This window comes from Alosa alosa, chromosome 19 (assembly GCF_017589495.1).
Source record: "Alosa alosa isolate M-15738 ecotype Scorff River chromosome 19, AALO_Geno_1.1, whole genome shotgun sequence".
In the NCBI taxonomy this organism is placed as follows: domain Eukaryota; kingdom Metazoa; phylum Chordata; class Actinopteri; order Clupeiformes; family Clupeidae; genus Alosa; species Alosa alosa.
Window position 1 is genome coordinate 2,707,156 of NC_063207.1, and position 17,183 is coordinate 2,724,338.

At 44.0% G+C, this 17,183-nt stretch overlaps 2 protein-coding genes across 2 annotated transcripts in view; both read right to left on the bottom strand.

Annotated features, from left to right (window-relative positions):
* The window catches only part of LOC125284340 (NACHT, LRR and PYD domains-containing protein 1 homolog), a 70,590-nt gene extending 62,263 nt beyond the window's left edge, over positions 1 to 8,327 (bottom strand). Inside the window, exons 1-4 of the mRNA XM_048228255.1 lie at positions 8,063 to 8,327; positions 4,338 to 4,418; positions 3,956 to 4,102; positions 262 to 303 (exon numbers count right to left, since the gene is read on the bottom strand). Coding sequence (XP_048084212.1) covers positions 262 to 303; positions 3,956 to 4,102; positions 4,338 to 4,356 — 208 coding nt within the window. The 5' untranslated portion in view covers positions 4,357 to 4,418; positions 8,063 to 8,327. The remainder of the gene's footprint in view (positions 1 to 261; positions 304 to 3,955; positions 4,103 to 4,337; positions 4,419 to 8,062) is intronic.
* Positions 8,328 to 10,325: 1,998 nt separating this feature from the next.
* The window catches only part of LOC125284342 (enhancer of polycomb homolog 1-like), a 21,098-nt gene continuing 14,240 nt past the window's right edge, over positions 10,326 to 17,183 (bottom strand). The window contains exons 6-13 of the mRNA XM_048228257.1: positions 16,559 to 16,652; positions 16,375 to 16,413; positions 16,095 to 16,241; positions 15,564 to 15,653; positions 15,251 to 15,364; positions 11,286 to 11,419; positions 11,154 to 11,234; positions 10,326 to 11,018 (exon numbers count right to left, since the gene is read on the bottom strand). Of these exons, the coding sequence (XP_048084214.1) occupies positions 10,946 to 11,018; positions 11,154 to 11,234; positions 11,286 to 11,419; positions 15,251 to 15,364; positions 15,564 to 15,653; positions 16,095 to 16,241; positions 16,375 to 16,413; positions 16,559 to 16,652 (772 nt within the window). The 3' untranslated portion in view covers positions 10,326 to 10,945. The remainder of the gene's footprint in view (positions 11,019 to 11,153; positions 11,235 to 11,285; positions 11,420 to 15,250; positions 15,365 to 15,563; positions 15,654 to 16,094; positions 16,242 to 16,374; positions 16,414 to 16,558; positions 16,653 to 17,183) is intronic.

Consider the following 17,183-nt stretch of genomic DNA (forward strand, 5'->3'; position numbering starts at 1 on the left):
TGTGTGTGTGTGTGTGTGTGTGTGTGTGTGTGTGTGTGTATGTGAGCATAGGTGTGTGTGTGTTTGTGTGTATGTGAGCATAGGAGTATGTGAGCATGGCAATGGTTCGAAATATAAAGAACTCTGATAGACATGTAGGAGAAATATTAGTTTAAACACCAGATATTTCAACAGTGAACACTCACCAGATATTTCAACAGTGAACACTTACCTACTTCCTGTATGGGTATGGCCATAGCTGAATCAACAGTGAACACTTACCTACTTCCTGTATGGGTTTGGCTATAGCTGAATCCCGGGTGCCTGCATAGTGTTAGAGAAGACGACTTTAGTTTGGGCCTATTCAGTCTCCGCTCAAACACACTGTTGAGGGAACAACTGTGTTACCTGCTAAGAAGTCACAGAGGCCACAGCAGCCCATATAACATAGCTACATCTATAACATAGCTACATATATAACATCTACATCTATAACATAGCTACATCTATAACATAGCTACATCTATAACATAGCTACATTTATAACATCTACATATATAACGTAGCTACACTGTCTAGGGTATAACATAGCTACATTGTCTAGAGTATATCATAGCTCCATCGTCTAGTCTAGAGTATAATATAGCTAGATTGTCTAGAGTATAATATAGCTACATTGTCTAGGGTATAATATAGCTAGATTGTCTAGTCTAGAGTATAACATAGCTACATTGTCTAGAGTATAATATAGCTACATTGTCTAGAGTATAATATTGCTACATTGTCTAGCCTAGAGTATAATATAGCTACATTGTCTGGAGTATAGCTACATTGTCTAGGGTATAATATAGTTACATTGTCTAGAGTATAGCTACATTGTCTAGAGTATAATATAGCTACATTGTCTAGAGTATAGCTACATTGTCTAGAGTATAATATAGCTACATTGTCTAGAGTATAACATAGCTACATTGTCTAGAGTATAGCTACACTGTCTAGAGTATAATATAGCTACATTGTCTAGGGCAGGGGTGTCAAACATAAGGCCCGGGGGCCAGATCAGGCCCACCAGCAGGATTAATGCGGCCCCCCAGATGTTTTGGGTAGGAAGAGAAAATTAGAGAAACAAATATTCACATCCAGTTGACCTATATCATCTAATATGAGTTTGACACCCCAGGTCTAGGGTATAATATAGCTACATTGTCTAGAGTATAATATAGCTACATTGTGAGTATAACATAGCTACATTGTCTATAGAGTATAGCTGCATTGTCTAGAGTATAACATAGCTAGATTGTCTAGGGCAGGGGTCTCAAACTCAAATGAGCTGGGGGCCAATTCTGCCAACGTCATCTGATTGGAGGGCCAGCTATTTCTGAAAATGCAATGTTCTTTTTTTCAAATACCACACAAAACTGCAAACAGAAAGTGCAAGTGTTTTTATCTAGTTTTAGACACCTGTGCTAGCAACCTTAGCTTATAAATAAAATAATAATAAAATAAATATTAATACAAATTATAAAATAAATGAAAAACATAAAAACAGGTATGTGTGTTTCACACCAAATAAAAAGATTTCCTCTCATAACTTTTTTAAACCTGGCAAACTAGGCATCAGGGTTAAGAAAGCAACACCATTGGATTTTTATATCAAAATTTAAAAGGCCATGGCTTGAAAGTAGTCAGAGATAAAGTCCTACTGTAAATGTAAAAATCTTTAGTAAAACAAAAGTTTATGAAGGGGGTAAATTTACCCATCTAATTTGTCACTGGATGGCAAGCACCTCAAATTATGCACCTTTCAGTAAATACTGGATGAACATATTTAAGCAGGTTTACTTTCCTTTTTTCATATTACCCACATAACAAATGAACAGGAAAACACCTAAGATGTATACCAACACCTAAGATGTTGTGGTTTAGTAATTACTACAATATAGGCCTACGATAAAGTATTGTCAAACAGTTCCTATCGGGGTAATCTGCAGTACCCAGAAGTTCGCATCATATTATGGGTGACTTTGTAGTTCTTTAGAGCCCTATTTCTACTAGCCCTGCTGTCTGTACCACATCCATTAAGGACACTATCATCCACGATTACCACTGCAACCTCCAAGCTATGTTGGGCAGAGGGTCGAAACAAGCATGGTATGCTTAGTGGACACCGTTGTATACACGCACACTCCATTCACAGGCAGCGACCGTGACTATCACTGTCATAGGCGATCGATCATAATCTCCAAAAGGATATTCTCCTTCAGAATTAGAATAGGTGAATAACATAGCTTACCTAAGACTTCATCACTGCGTGAACGAGCGTTTTCAACATTTGGTGTAGGCCTGTTTCTGCTTAATTTCTGCAACACTATGGCCTGCATCGGCTTCAGCGTCATTACAAATGCGTCTTTGTGTTTCTCGCGTGTAATACAAGTATTTCCTGAAAACTTTCTTGGCGATTTTGGAGTTTGAATCAAGCTCTGGATTTCTTGCACATAGTGGAGCAGAGTAGGCCTACAAATGAGATTTGTCACCGTACCTGGATCTATCGTCTATTTTAATCCCAGTATCGTTGTTTGTCGCAATTAATAGCCTCAAGGGCCGGATTACATTATTATTTTGTCATACGTCGCGGGCCGGAATTGGGCAGGACGCGGGCCGGGTGTTTGAGACCCCTGGTCGAGGGTATAATCAGAGCCGGACAGTAACGGAGTACATTTACTTGAGTACAGTTTTGAGGGATCTGTACTTTAATTGAGTATCATTTTTGGGGAGTACTCATGACTTTACTCAAGTACATTTGAGTGGCAAATATTGTACTCTTTACTCCACTACATTTCTATCACTACATTTCTATCCATAACCGTGAGTACCCGTTACTTCTTCTAAAAAAAGGGAAAAAAGAAAAATCTCGGAAAACCCTCAATTTGTTGTTTCCCTCTCAAACATGATTGGATTGTGCAGGTGCCACTGATTGGGACAGCCTATCAGCAATCACCTTCAGCTTTCCGCCAAAGTCAACTCCATGGTCAAATTTAGATAAGAGATGAAACCATGGACGAGACAATGGATGAAGACGCAGCAGGTCCATCCCGGAAATGTGTGGCCCCACCTCGCCAGACTATTAAAATTTTCTGAACAAGTTCATGATAGTTTTCGCTTCAAGTGTTTCAATTACAAAATAGTATTTAATACGTATTTTAAATACATGTATTAGAAATACTGACCATCCCTGGCAACATGGTAAAAAGATGAAAATGATTTTACTTTCAATTCCTTTTACATTCTCCAACGTATTAACATTAACAATTTTCATAACTCCATGTAGGACGTTTCTGTACATAAATGTAAGCACTGTGGCAGTAGTAATGCAATATTTAGAAAATGTAGACTACTCTTGTACTCTTAATACTCAAGTACTTTTAAAAACAAGTACTTCAGTACTTTTACTTAAGTAGACATCTGACTGTTGTACTTTTACTTGTACTTGAGTAAAATTTAGCAAAGGTTATCTGTACTTTTACTCAAGTAATGAAGCTGTGTACTCTGTCCGCCTCTGGGTATAATATAGCTAGATTGTCTAGGGTATAATATAGCTACATTGTCTATAGAGTATAGCTACATTGTCTAGAGTATAACATAGAGTATAATATAGCTACATTGTGAGTATAATATAGCTAGATTGTCTTGAGTATAATATAGCTACATTGTCTAGAGTATAATATAGCTCTCTGAATCTCCTACTGCCAAGTTGACACACACGCACACATCACAGTAAGGACCTACTTCCAAGTTTGTGCACCACACAAACTGTAGGGCTAGCATGTAGGATAGCTGTTAGTTTCTTTAGGTTGCGAGTTGCAGAGGGCTTTAGTTTTGGTTTACAACAACCTCAAGACAGATTGAGAGTTTGGCCTCCCTGCTTGGTAGCACAGCAGTAGGTTCTCTAATGCAGAGCTGTTGGCATCTTACTCACCGTGATGATGGTGATGATGATGAAGATGGTGATGTGAGGTGTTGCTGATGTTGCCCTGGACTGTGTTGTGTGACTGAGTTGGAGCTGAGACATGACTTCCAGCCACAGCTAAGATGTTGACCTCTCCTGAAGCCCCACTAGGGGGCGCTACTCAGAGACAGGCAAGAGAGGATAATGAACTCCTGTACATTTTCAACATTACTACTATACATGATGTAATGCAGACATACTCCAGTAGGGAGTGCTACAGACAAAGGAGATAAGCACAGAGGCCTCTTCAACATCACTAATAAACACAATGTAATGTAGAGACACCCCAAGAGGCGTTGAAAACTGCCCAACTGATGATGCAGTTGCACTGCTCCTCCTTTAGGGGGCTTACACTGACTGGGTGAGTCCATCCACACAGTCTGGATTCTCCGATGTCACTCAAACTCCACTGCTGCACCTGAGGACAGCCATCCTGGGGGGCACAGCAGAAAACCAAAAACAAACAGCAAAATATAAATATGTGCACATGTACCGTACACAACAAAACATGGCAAAACATTAGAAAGGCCAGTCACAACGGTGGGAGAATTTAGGCCAAGACCCACAGACCTGTCAAATAAGAACAAGATCATGACAAAGCTGCAGCTAAACCTTTCACACACATACAGTCATGGCCAAATGTGTTGGTACCACGATTCACTGAATTCTTGTACATTCCTTCACTCAACATCAAATGATAAGCTAATAGGCCTACAATCAGTCCACCTGAATGCTGATCAGGGAATCCTAACATGCTAATACAATCTGCACACAGTCCACCTGAATGCTGATCAGGGAATCCTAACATGCTAATACAATCTGCACACCACATGAACACTTATCAGGGAATCCTAACAGCCCTCCTTAATCACTCAACTCGACTTTCAACTTTATTGTCCCCAGGGAGCAACAGGTTATGCAGCAAGGCAACAAAAACAATAATAGAGTAACATACAGTAGACCACACACCTATGTAGCAAAAACAATAACAGAGTAACATACAGTAGGCTACACACCTATGTAGCAAAAACAATAACAGAGTACAGGCTACACACCTACTGTATGTGGCTCTAATGTAATGATAAAACCCCTAGTGTGCCAACAAGTTAAATATGCTAAATAGTCCTAAACTCAAGCTAGAATAATCTACAGAGGTACTGCTGTTCAGAAATGTTATGTGTGTTTGTAATCAGGGGTGTAGTGGTAAAATAAGAGGTGGGTAAACTATGACTATTCTATGATTTACGGTAAGGTGGACTGTGCTATGCGGTATCAGAATTTTTAAAAAGGCAACATGCTTGATGATGGTGGAGGTTATTGTCCAATGTTTATAACAACACCAGTGGTATTAAATGGTTCCTAGAGTGTTGATGAGTGTAAAGTTGCATTTGGTGAATACACATCTTTGAGAGGTGGATAAGCTCTAAGAGGTGGATAAACTCGTAAGAGGTGGATAAACTCTATTTCTGAAATGTCATAGGTGGGTAAACTGTGTTTACTTGTGTTTAGAATTCACTACAACCCTGTTTGTATTGACAAAATAACAACAAACAAACATAGACAACATACTGTAGACAGCAACATCATCATCGATAACAATATAGGTCTCAACCACCACACATAAATTATTGTTAATAGGCTACTGATGTAGCCTACTAACAATACTGTAGGCTACTACTGAAATCATTCTGAATGTTGTTATGTTTGTAACATTCTTGTTGTTATTTTTGTAACATTCATGTTGTTATGTTTGTGACATTCATATTGTTATGTTTGTCGCTACATTACTTTTGTATTAGAGTATTAGAGTATTAGAGTAACGTGTGATTAGAGTAAGTCTAATCTCTTTTTCTATCGCAAATCACGAAGTAGGACTCATCATTGGTTTCTTTTTTTCTTTTATCGCCCGTTTTCGCCGGTTGAGTTAAAAATCAGAACAGGGGTCGGGCGGTGCGGACTGGCTGTCACGATGGGTTGGGTTGGTGCAGCGTTTAAAAAGCCTTGACCCGCGCATCATTAGCGCACACACTGGAGAGCGAGGATTAGTTTGCATTACAAATGCAGAGTAGACTAGACGCCTCAAAGGCACTTTTTAGTCATCAGCACAATATGCCGGTATAGCATAAGCAAAGTCCTTTTAGGCAAGTCCCTCCACATCGGCGGGCATATTGCAACGCGTTTTGGACAGGTACTCATCGGGCATGCATTTCGGCAGGTATGCGACTGAGGTGAAGTTAGTTTGATTTTTGATATTCGGATATTCGACAGATATTAAATTTTTTAATGCAGCCGGTTTCACCCCATGTTTGCAGACAATGTACAAACAGATGACCTGTCTACTTGCTCCCAGCCGACCTACTTAGGGACAGTCTATAAAGTACCTTCTGAATTACCTTCATAGTCTTTTTTGTCAATAGCTTTAACATCATGTGACCTAGTGACTCCAAAACAATGCAGAATAGTTATCCTATATGGGACTCATCAGACACACCTCTTTTTATAGTCACTGTATGCACACTGTATTTTATATGAATATTTTAAAGAAAATACATTATTTGCCATCAGGAATGGTCTCCTTTTTCCATACCTCGCAAGCCGTGTGACCTACTGACTCCAAACCAATGCAGAATAGTTATCCTATATGGAACTCATCAGACACACCTCTTTTTTAGCGACTGTATACACACTGTATTTTATATGATTTTTTAAAAGAAAATACATTATTTCATAGAAAGAAACAGACTCCTTTTTTCAATACCTCCCAACCCATATGACCTAGTGACAGACTAGTTATCTTTTATGAGACTCATCAGACACACCTCTTTTTATAGTCACTGGATATTAAATTGAATATCTGTCCAATATCCGAATATCAAATATCAAACTAACTTCACCTCGGTGACACTCCATTTTCAAAAAACTCCTGAAGACCCAGCTCTTTAGAGAACATCTCCTCTCATAGCACCACTTACAACAAGTCTTGCTGATACCAGCACTTACCAGCCTTCTTGAACTGACACTCAACTGTTAAAAACAGCACTCACTGATGCACTTATTCTTACTGTACTCTACCGTTTTTTAAATTGTCCTAAAATTGTTGAGAATTGCTTTAAAACTTAATCTGTTACCATGTTGTTAGTCGCTTTGGTTAAAAATGCGTCAGCCAATGTAATGTTTCAGGCTGTATAATGTAGAAATAATAAACAATAGCCTTGCCTGTAGTGTCAGTGTGCTCGGGCTGATAGTGAGGAGACGCTGACTGTTTATGAATGATAGTTTTTTTTTCCATATGCAGCGCTCAGATTAGCCTAGGCTACTGTCGCATCTTGTTTGTGGAAAATATCTCATGTCAACAATTTGACACAAACGTAGGCATGCGTATTTTAAGTGGTAGGCTAAAATATTGCTGATGTCTTTCCTGGGTGTGTTTTCTTTAGTAGGACCCACTGTCAAGACCAATTTGGTCCTTACCGATTATTTCTTTTTACTTCAAATGTTTAAAAAGTAAAATGTAAAACTATGTTCAGTAATTACAATAAAATAAGAGGAGGTTCTCCGCGTTTCTGTAAACCAACATTCCGTTGTAACCAGGGCAGGACAAGAAAGTGTAGAGTGAAAAGAAAACCGGTGCACCACAGATGTCTTTAATTTATACTATGTTTTATTTTTAACGTAGCAGTGACTACGTGTCGATGTATTACATCTTCATCAGAGTAGGTTACTGGGACTAGGACTATGTTAAATAGATCGATGATGTTTTTATTCGTAAAATCGTCTACAGTTTATAGATGTCACAAAATAGCCATAGGGAATATGCCAACCAAGCCCAAAAACAGTGTGCCAACCTGCCTCACTCACATTAGGACACACTTTTTTGCACACATGCTGTAAGCCTGCTAACATCAGTCACCTCAGGTTTTCAAATGTCATTTTCACTTTAAATTAGCTGAGTCCCCTAGCCTAACAATCAATTATAATGAATACATTTTCTATATCCCTATTATTACCCTTCTATTTAGTGGGAGGTGGATATTAAAGTTTTGACACTACAAAATTAAAAAAATGTAGCCTACTCACCTAAAGGATTAATGACCTGGAGACCTGTTACATCGTGACTTTACTCTACTCAAGAAGGCCGTCAGTTTAGTGTTGGAATTTTGTTGCAGCTCCCCCTAGTAGCCTGAATATGTTCTAACCTGCCCCTGTTCCAACCATAGACTGTAAAAGGTTCCAACCAGCCCGTCTGAGTTATAATTTTGGTTTTGACCGATAGGAACCAGTAGGCCTATAGGTGCTGAAATTATGGCAAAAATACAGGTTATGGACTTTTAGGCTACATTGGCATTTTCAGCCATTTTCTCTCATGGATGTTTTCATGGGTGGTGTCATAACAAAGAGGTCTAGTATCGAAATACTTCCTACGCCAACTAGGAAGTATTTCAGTGCTGAAATTAAAGCCAAAACAGGGATGACTTTTCATTCGAAATGAATGCCCATTTTCTCCGATGGAATTTGTCATGTGTGTTGAATGAAGAGAGACTGTAGTAGGCCTATGCATATGTGGTGAAAATTCTCACGCCAAATTTAGTTCAATTGAGTTTTGAGCGATAGGGACCAATTTTAGTGCAGACAAGCTTCAATCTGCAATATAGGCGATGGACTTTGAAATTGAAAAAAAGAAGAAAAAAAAAACGCCCATTTTTTACGATGGAATTGCTTGGGGGGGCTGGGGGCATTGGGCTATAAGAAAGAGGGAAGACCCTAGTATCCATACGTGGTGGAATTTCTCGTGCCAAATGAGTTTTGAGCTATAGGGACCAATTTTAGTGCTGAAAGGCTTCATAAACCCCCCCAACAGGTGCAATATCTACTGATTTATTTACTAAAAACACGACAGAATTTATCAAAAGATTAGATAATGGAGTCACCAGAAAAAAAAAATATATATAGAGGCGGTTATAAGTCTGAAGAGTGCCTGTTCCTCTGCTACTGCTTGGCTTGCGAATGCCCCTCTCATCGCGGAGATGCGATCAACACTGCCCCCTGGCGGTAGAAAATTGCAATATTTAAGGTGGAATCTAAACTTAACTGTACTGTGGCATAAATTTCCATTTACCAAGCTGGGATTCACGTAAACCACACTAATGGAACAAAAATAAAAAAAACCACACTAATGGAACACAAAATAAGCCAGCCCCCCCCCCCCCCCCCCCCCCCTGTCCAAAAACAGCAGTTAAGGCATTTGATGAAAAGGATGTTTTTTTCATTGCTCTGATTAGTTACATCTGTCTTACTGTGTGCAGAGGCATCTCTTTCCCCCCGCATCAGGAGCCAGGATGCACCATAATCATATCCAGATGGCAGGGTACCAGACTCATTCTGATTAGCATGCACGCAGGGGTTATGAATGAAGGCCAAGGTCTCTCAGTTACTCTGGCATCTCCGTTTCTCCCTCTTCTCGCTCTCTCTCGCACACACACACACACAGACAGAGACACAGAGCCGTAGTGAGGTCATGAATGCCCAGGTTTATTCATCAGAGAGGACTCCACCTCCTCCACTTCTCATTCTGTCTTTCAGGTGGGACTACAAAACACCACACACACACACACACACACACACACACACACACACACACACACACAAGCTTTCAGGCTCTTCACAGAAGAGAACAGCTCACCCTCTCCCCGCCCCTCTCAAGGAAAGGTCATGGAAAGGTCAGAGTTCATGCAGAGGAGGATCATGGGAATCCTGCATCGTTGCCAAGGAAGTGAGGCGATGGTGCGGAGCAGGGTAGCAGGAAGTGAGGCGGTGGTGCGGAGCAGGGTAGCAGGAAGTGAGGCGGTGGTGCGGAGCAGGGTAGCAGGAAGTGAGGCGGTGGTGCGGAGCACGGTAGCAGGAAGTGAGGCGGTGGTGCGGAGCAGGGTAGCAGGAAGTGAATGGCTGCTGCAGTCCTCCCTTTAGCGTATCCGTTGCAAACACCGCTCCGCATCACAAGCACTGCGATTGGTCAGGAGCAGCCGTGAACTCCACTCACTCAAGTTATTAGCCAATGGGAGCTTATGAGATGCAGGGGAGGGGGGCAATGACCGTAGAGACGATGAGGGAGATGATGGAGGGAGGGGTGTGTGTGTGTGTGTGTGTGTGTGTGTGTGTGTCGGGGGATGATGGTATATAGGGAGAGCAGGCGAGAAACAGGAAAGAGGGAGAGAGAGGAAGAGAGGGAGAGAGAGGAAGAGAGGGATAGAGAGGAAGAGAGGGAGAGAGAGGAAGAGAGGGAGAGAGAGGAAGAGAGGGATAGAGAGAGGAAGAGGGGGATAGAGAGAGGAAGAGGGGGATAGAGAGAGGAAGAGGGGGATAGAGAGGAAGAGAGGGGGAGAAGAGAAAGAGAGGGGGAGAAGAGAAAGAGAGGGATAGAGAGGAAGAGAGGGATAGAGAGGAAGAGAGGGGGAGAACAAAGGGAGAGATGAATAATTACGGTTTGGCTCAGTAAATCTTACACACACACAAACACACACACAGGAAAAGGCTTCTGTAAACACGACACAATAAATATATAACACAGCAGGCTCTGCAGTAACACACACACACACAGTCATACAAGAGCACCCACATACACACAGTTACACATTAATACTCTCCCTGATCCCCCCAGTGCAAAATATCACAAATAAACTAACAGACAAGTGTGTTCAAGTAATGTTATATACACACGGGTGCAGGATGGGCCTCACACACACACACACCATAAAAAAACAAGAGCATGACACAGGAGCATTGCAGTCAAGTCCCGATAGTTGCCATGGAAACATGGCGTTGCTACGATGCACAGCACCAGGAGGGGTTACCCTGACCCAGAGGCGGCCAGAGAGTGTGTGTGTGTGTGAGAATGAGTGTGTGTGTGTGTGTGTGAGAGAGAATGAGTGTGTGTGTGTGAGTATTTGAGTCTCTTCAGGAGGCCTACGTAACCTCCATGGCCACTGTACTGTCTGTTCGGCTGTTGAGTGCTGGTTTGTCTTGATCGTGGTTTTCCCTGAAACACACACACAACAAATAATTAATGGTTAAAACACAATCCATTCAGATCATTCACAATCCATTCAGATCATTCACAATCCATTCAGATCATTCACAATCCATTCATCTCTATCCCTTCATCTCTACTCACCTGGGGTCAAGCTCCATGGCAGCCGTTGTCGCGGGCTTTTGATCAAGCAGCCACGGGCTGGCAGCCAGTTTGAGTCTGAGGCTGGCACAGCCAGGGGCTGGTCAGGGTGACCCAGGAGTGCCAATAACCAACCAAATGCCTGGGCCGGGAGGGGGCTTCCAGCTGTCGCGGGAGATGCTGGCGTGCACAAGACCAGGCCCACTGGCCAGGGGTGGGGGAGCCAGCCACCGAGGGGGTGGTGGTGTGATGCAAGCCCTTATGCACACCTGGACACACACACACACAGTCCCATTAGAGCTAGCAGAGGTGGGACAGAGTCGGTGATTGGCAAGTAACAAGTAAGTCCCAAGACTGCAAAATCGTAGCTTCAGTCTGGCGAGACCACGAGACTTGAGTCCACACAAACAGCAGTCTGACACACACACATGTGGGTCATGACACACACACAAACGGGTCATGAGACACACACACACGCAGGGTGTACCTGGGAGGCTACGAGGCTTTCCGCTGGGGGCGGGCGGCGTCCAGCCAAGGCCCTCTCTGCTCTGGGAGAGTCACCCCAGCTGTTGGGCGACAGCAGTCGAGTAGGCAAGGAACCGGGGCCCCGGCAAGAGTCCAGCGTCGCATGAGGGGGGCAGGAAGGCCAGCCGCCTGCTGGGCCAGAAGAGAACGCTGCAGCAACCAAAGCCCTCCCAAGATGCTGCTGGTACTGCTCATAACTAATCACCTCAGGAGAGAGTAGAGAGAGAGAGAGAGGGGGGAGGGGGGGGAGGAGGGGAGAGAGAGAGAGAGAGAGAGGGGGTAAAAGAGGGGGGCAGAGAGAGGGGGCAGAGAGGGAGGCAGAGAGGGGAGAGAGCAACAAATAAAAACCCATAACCAATGGGAGGCCAAACACCTAAGAACCCCCCCCCAATAGAAGCGGTAATTGCACAAATCCATTAGCTTACTTCCAATTTAGTGGAAATAGCCTACCAAGCTATGTAATAGCCTACTAGCCTAAGTGAGAGAGAGACAACATGTTCTTAACGCGGTAGCTTAGGCTGCGCATCATGAGATGACCCCATGTTCTTAACCTGTAGCTTAGCCGCATTTCATGATGAGGACCCTTACGTTCATAACCCAGCTTAGCCGCATTTCCGCGAGATGACCCCATGTTCATAACCTGTAGCGGCTGCACTATGAGATGACCCCATGTTCTTAACCTGTAGCTTAGCGTACTATGAGATGACCCCATGTTCTTAACCTGTAGCTTAGCGTACTATGAGATGACCCCATGTTCATAACCTGTAGCTTAGCGTACTATGAGATGACAAAATTGATGTTCTTAACGGTAGCTTTAGCGACTATGAGATGACCCCATGTTCTAACCCGTAGTTTAGCCGCACTATGAGATGAGAGAAGACACTTACAGCGTTCATAACCTGTAAAGCTTAGCATCATGAGACAGACCCCATGTTCATAACCCGTAGCTTAGCCGCATCATGAGAGCATTTCATAACCTGTAGCTTAGCGTACTATGAGATGACCCCATGTTCTTAACCTGTAGCTTAGCGTACTATGAGATGACCCCATGTTCATAACCTGTAGCTTAGCGTACTATGAGATGACCCCATGTTCATAACCTGTAGCTTAGCGTACTATGAGATGACCCCATGTTCATAACCTGTAGCTTAGCGTACTATGAGATGACCCCATGTTCATAACCTGTAGCTTAGCGTACTATGAGATGACCCCATGTTCATAACCTGTAGCTTAGCGTACTATGAGATGACCCCATGTTCTTAACCTGTAGCTTAGCGTACTATGAGATGACCCCATGTTCTTAACCTGTAGCTTAGCGTACTATGAGATGACCCCATGTTCTTAACCTGTAGCTTAGCGTACTATGAGATGACCCCATGTTCATAACCTGTAGCTTAGCGTACTATGAGATGACCCCATGTTCATAACCTGTAGCTTAGCGTACTATGAGATGACCCCATGTTCATAACCTGTAGCTTAGCGTACTATGAGATGACCCCATGTTCATAACCTGTAGCTTAGCGTACTATGAGATGACCCCATGTTCATAACCTGTAGCTTAGCGTACTATGAGATGACCCCATGTTCATAACCTGTAGCTTAGCGTACTATGAGATGACCCCATGTTCATAACCTGTAGCTTAGCGTACTATGAGATGACCCCATGTTCATAACCTGTAGCTTAGCGTACTATGAGATGACCCCATGTTCATAACCTGTAGCTTAGCGTACTATGAGATGACCCCATGTTCTTAACCTGTAGCTTAGCGTACTATGAGATGACCCCATGTTCATAACCTGTAGCTTAGCGTACTATGAGATGACCCCATGTTCATAACCTGTAGCTTAGCGTACTATGAGATGACCCCATGTTCATAACCTGTAGCTTAGCGTACTATGAGATGACCCCATGTTCATAACCTGTAGCTTAGCGTACTATGAGATGACCCCATGTTCATAACCTGTAGCTTAGCGTACTATGAGATGACCCCATGTTCATAACCTGTAGCTTAGCGTACTATGAGATGACCCCATGTTCATAACCTGTAGCTTAGCGTACTATGAGATGACAACATGTTCTTAACGTGTAGCTTAGCGTACTATGAGATGACCCCATGTTCTTAACCTGTAGCTTAGCGTACTATGAGATGACCCCATGTTCATAACCTGTAGCTTAGCGTACTATGAGATGACCCCATGTTCATAACCTGTAGCTTAGCGTACTATGAGATGACAACAATTCCACTAAAATACCAGATGTTATTTATTACTTCAGTGACAATACTGGTGACCAGCATGCTTGCTTGCTCCATCACAGCTGTTCTCCACGGGGGAAAAAAAGCAAAACGTGTGCAGCACCAGGATTTGCTTGTGACAGTAGACAGTGAGGGTCATTCAAATCATTTCAAAATGGGGGCTAATTTACTCGCATTTGGCGAGGCCAGTGGGTGCCTATTTTAAACCCTGTAGCAGGTTATGTGTTATGAGAATGCTATTTTAAACCCTGTAGCAAGTTATGAGACGGCTATTCTTAGCTGCAAGTTATGAGACGGCTATTTTAAACCATGTAGCAAGTTATGAGACGGCTATTCTTAGCTGCAAGTTATGAGACGGCTATTCTTAGCTGCAAGTTATGAGACGGCTATTTTAAACCATGTAGCAAGTTATGAGACGGCTATTCTTAGCTGCAAGTTATGAGACGGCTATTTTAAACCATGTAGCAAGTTATGAGACCTAAGTTATTCCCATTGCAAGTTATGAGATCTGCCATTTTAAACCATGTAGCAAGTTTCATGAGATCTGCTCATTCTTAGTCAAAAGTTATGAGATCTGCCATTCTTAGCTGCAACTATGAGACCTGCTATTCTACGTAAAGTTACGAGATCGCTATTCTTAGCTGCAAGTTGATGAGCGTCATGCGGGGCGGTGGGAAGTGCACAAAAGAAAACGATCAAAAGATAGAAATCGTAGACACACACACTATCATCAATCTGGTGATCTGGGCACGCTGGAGTCCTGAGCTCTCCCCTGCCTGAGCCCCCAGGCCACAATAACCCATCGAGTGTAATGCAAGGGCTGGGCCGTCGGAGTTGCTGGTATGGGAAGGGTCTCCTGGAAGTGTCTCTGGCCATTGGTGACTGGATGCCACAGCAGCCGTCAAAGAGAGGAGGTGGAGATCAGTGTGTGTGTGTGCGCGAGAGGAGGTGGGAGATCAGGTGTGAGTGCAAGTGCATGTGCGCTGAAAGAGAGGGTGGGGAGGATCTGCAAGCATGTTAGCCTGAGAGCGAGGGTCCATTTGTGAGATCCCCAGTGTGTGTGCGTAGTCCGTCCAGGTGTGTGTGCGTGTGTGGGGGTCAGGTCGGTGGTCAAGTGGTGGTGTGTGTATGACCCAGGTCTGGTGGCGATTTGAACCGAGCACGTGGGTCCAGCAGAACCCTGAGAAGGCATCGAAACTCTCGTCAGTCATCTTCAGCTCTTTAACATTAACATAGATATATCATTTTATTATACATCTCATACAAATCATCATCATCATCATCGTAAAAAAGCATCACCCATAAAGTCAGGTGCTGAACCCTGAGGCATCGCCGCGGTGATGTGAGAGTGGTGAGGGAATAGCGGTAACGAGACTGGCCCCGCCCCCCTTCACTAGCACCCGCCCACGGCCAGCCACCCAATCGAGGGAGAGGCTGAGAGAGAGGAGGTGGAGATATTCAGCATCATCACATTTCAGCGTAACAACGGTTATTTTGTTGGTGTTATATTTCATTTGGGGGGGGGAGAGAAAGAGCCACCGCAAGTGATCTGCTAAACCACTCGCCATGGCTATAGAAGATGTATGTATGCATGTATACAAGAGTTAAGTGTGCCTGTGTGTGTGTTACTCACAGTGTGATACTGACAGCCCGCTCGCCGTCGGAATGCAAACACACCATCAGGATCATTCTCCTCTTCCGCCTCTGAAGAACCAGAGAATATCTAGAGAGAGAGAGAGAGAGAGAGAGAGAGAGAGAGAGAGAGAGAGAAAAGCAAGAAACAGGTCAGTATGGGATATCATAGTCTTATGTGTGTGTGTGTGTGTATGCTTGCGTACCTGAGAGTAGGGCTCATCGTCTGAGCTGGGGAAGTCGTGTGTGTGTGTGTGTGTGTGTGTGTGTACCTGCTCATCGTCTGAGCTGGGGAAGTCGGTGTGTGTGTGTGTGTGTGTGTGTGGTGTGTACCCGCTCACCTGAGCTGGGGAAGTCGTGGTGTGTGTGTGTGTGTCTGTGTGTGTGTGTAAAAACGCTCAACGCCCTGAGCTGTAGTCGTGTGTGTGTGTGTGTCTGTGTGTGTGTGTGTGTGTGTGTGTGTGTACCTGCTCATCGTCTGAGCTGGGGAAGTCGTGTGTGTGTGTGTGTGTGTGTGTGTGTGCGCGCGTACCTGCTCATCGTCTGAGCTGGGGAAGTCATACTGGTTTAAGTCTTTTGCGTTGAAGAGGGCGGGGCCTGGGTGCTGGGCAGGGCCTGGTAGAACCTTCTGCTTCTTCTTCTCATATTTCCGCTTCTGACGGACAACTTCCACCTTCTCCTGATAGGGCGAGAGAGAGAGGGGAGGAGCTGCAATGACTACAACTTCCACCTTGGGAGGTATGTGTGTGTGTACCTTGCTCCTGTAGTCTCGGTGTTGTGTGGTGTTGGTCAGGGGGAGTGTGTGTGTGTACCTTGCTCCTGTAGTCTCGGTGTTGTGTGGTATTGGTCAGTGGGAGCAGAGGGAGTGTGTGTGTGTGTGTGTGTGTGTACCTTGCTCCTGTAGTCTCGGTGTTGTGTGGTGTTGGTCAGATAGGGGAGTGTGTGTGTGTGTGTACCTGTTCTGTAGCGTCTCGGTGTTGTGTGGTGCTTTTAACAGGGGAGCAGGGGGAGTGTGTAGACCGGCTTCATCTGCGCTCTCTGGGCCTCCGCTTCAGCCATGATGTCTCCTCCAAAATCAGTCATCCCATTCCTACACACACACACCCCCGCACGCATGCGCACGCACACACAAATAAGGTTTAATCCGCCACATGTTCACAGTGACAAGAAATGTGGTTCTGTTTGTACGAGTCACTCTAGTAATGTAAATACACAATGACAATATATAACCAAGAGACGAACACACCATTCACAGCTGCAATAAACATGACAGTATATATATGCAGCAGCAGTGTGTGTGTGTGTGTGTGTGTGTACCTCTTCTCTACGATCTCCAGAGTGAGCTGCAGCAGGTCTCTCTTGTTGCCCTGTGTGTGTGTGTGTGTGTGTGTGTGTGTGTACCTCTTCTCTACGATCTCCAGAGTGAGCTGCAGCAGGTCTCTCTTGTTGCCCTGTGTGTGTGTGTGTGTGTGTGTGTGTGTGTGTGTGTGTGTGTGTGTGTGTGTGTGTGTACCTCTTCTCTACGATCTCCAGAGTGAGCTGCAGCAGGTCTCTCTTGTTGCCCTGTGTGTGTGTGTGTGTGTGTGTGTGTGTGTGTGTGTGTGTGTGTGTACCTCTTCTC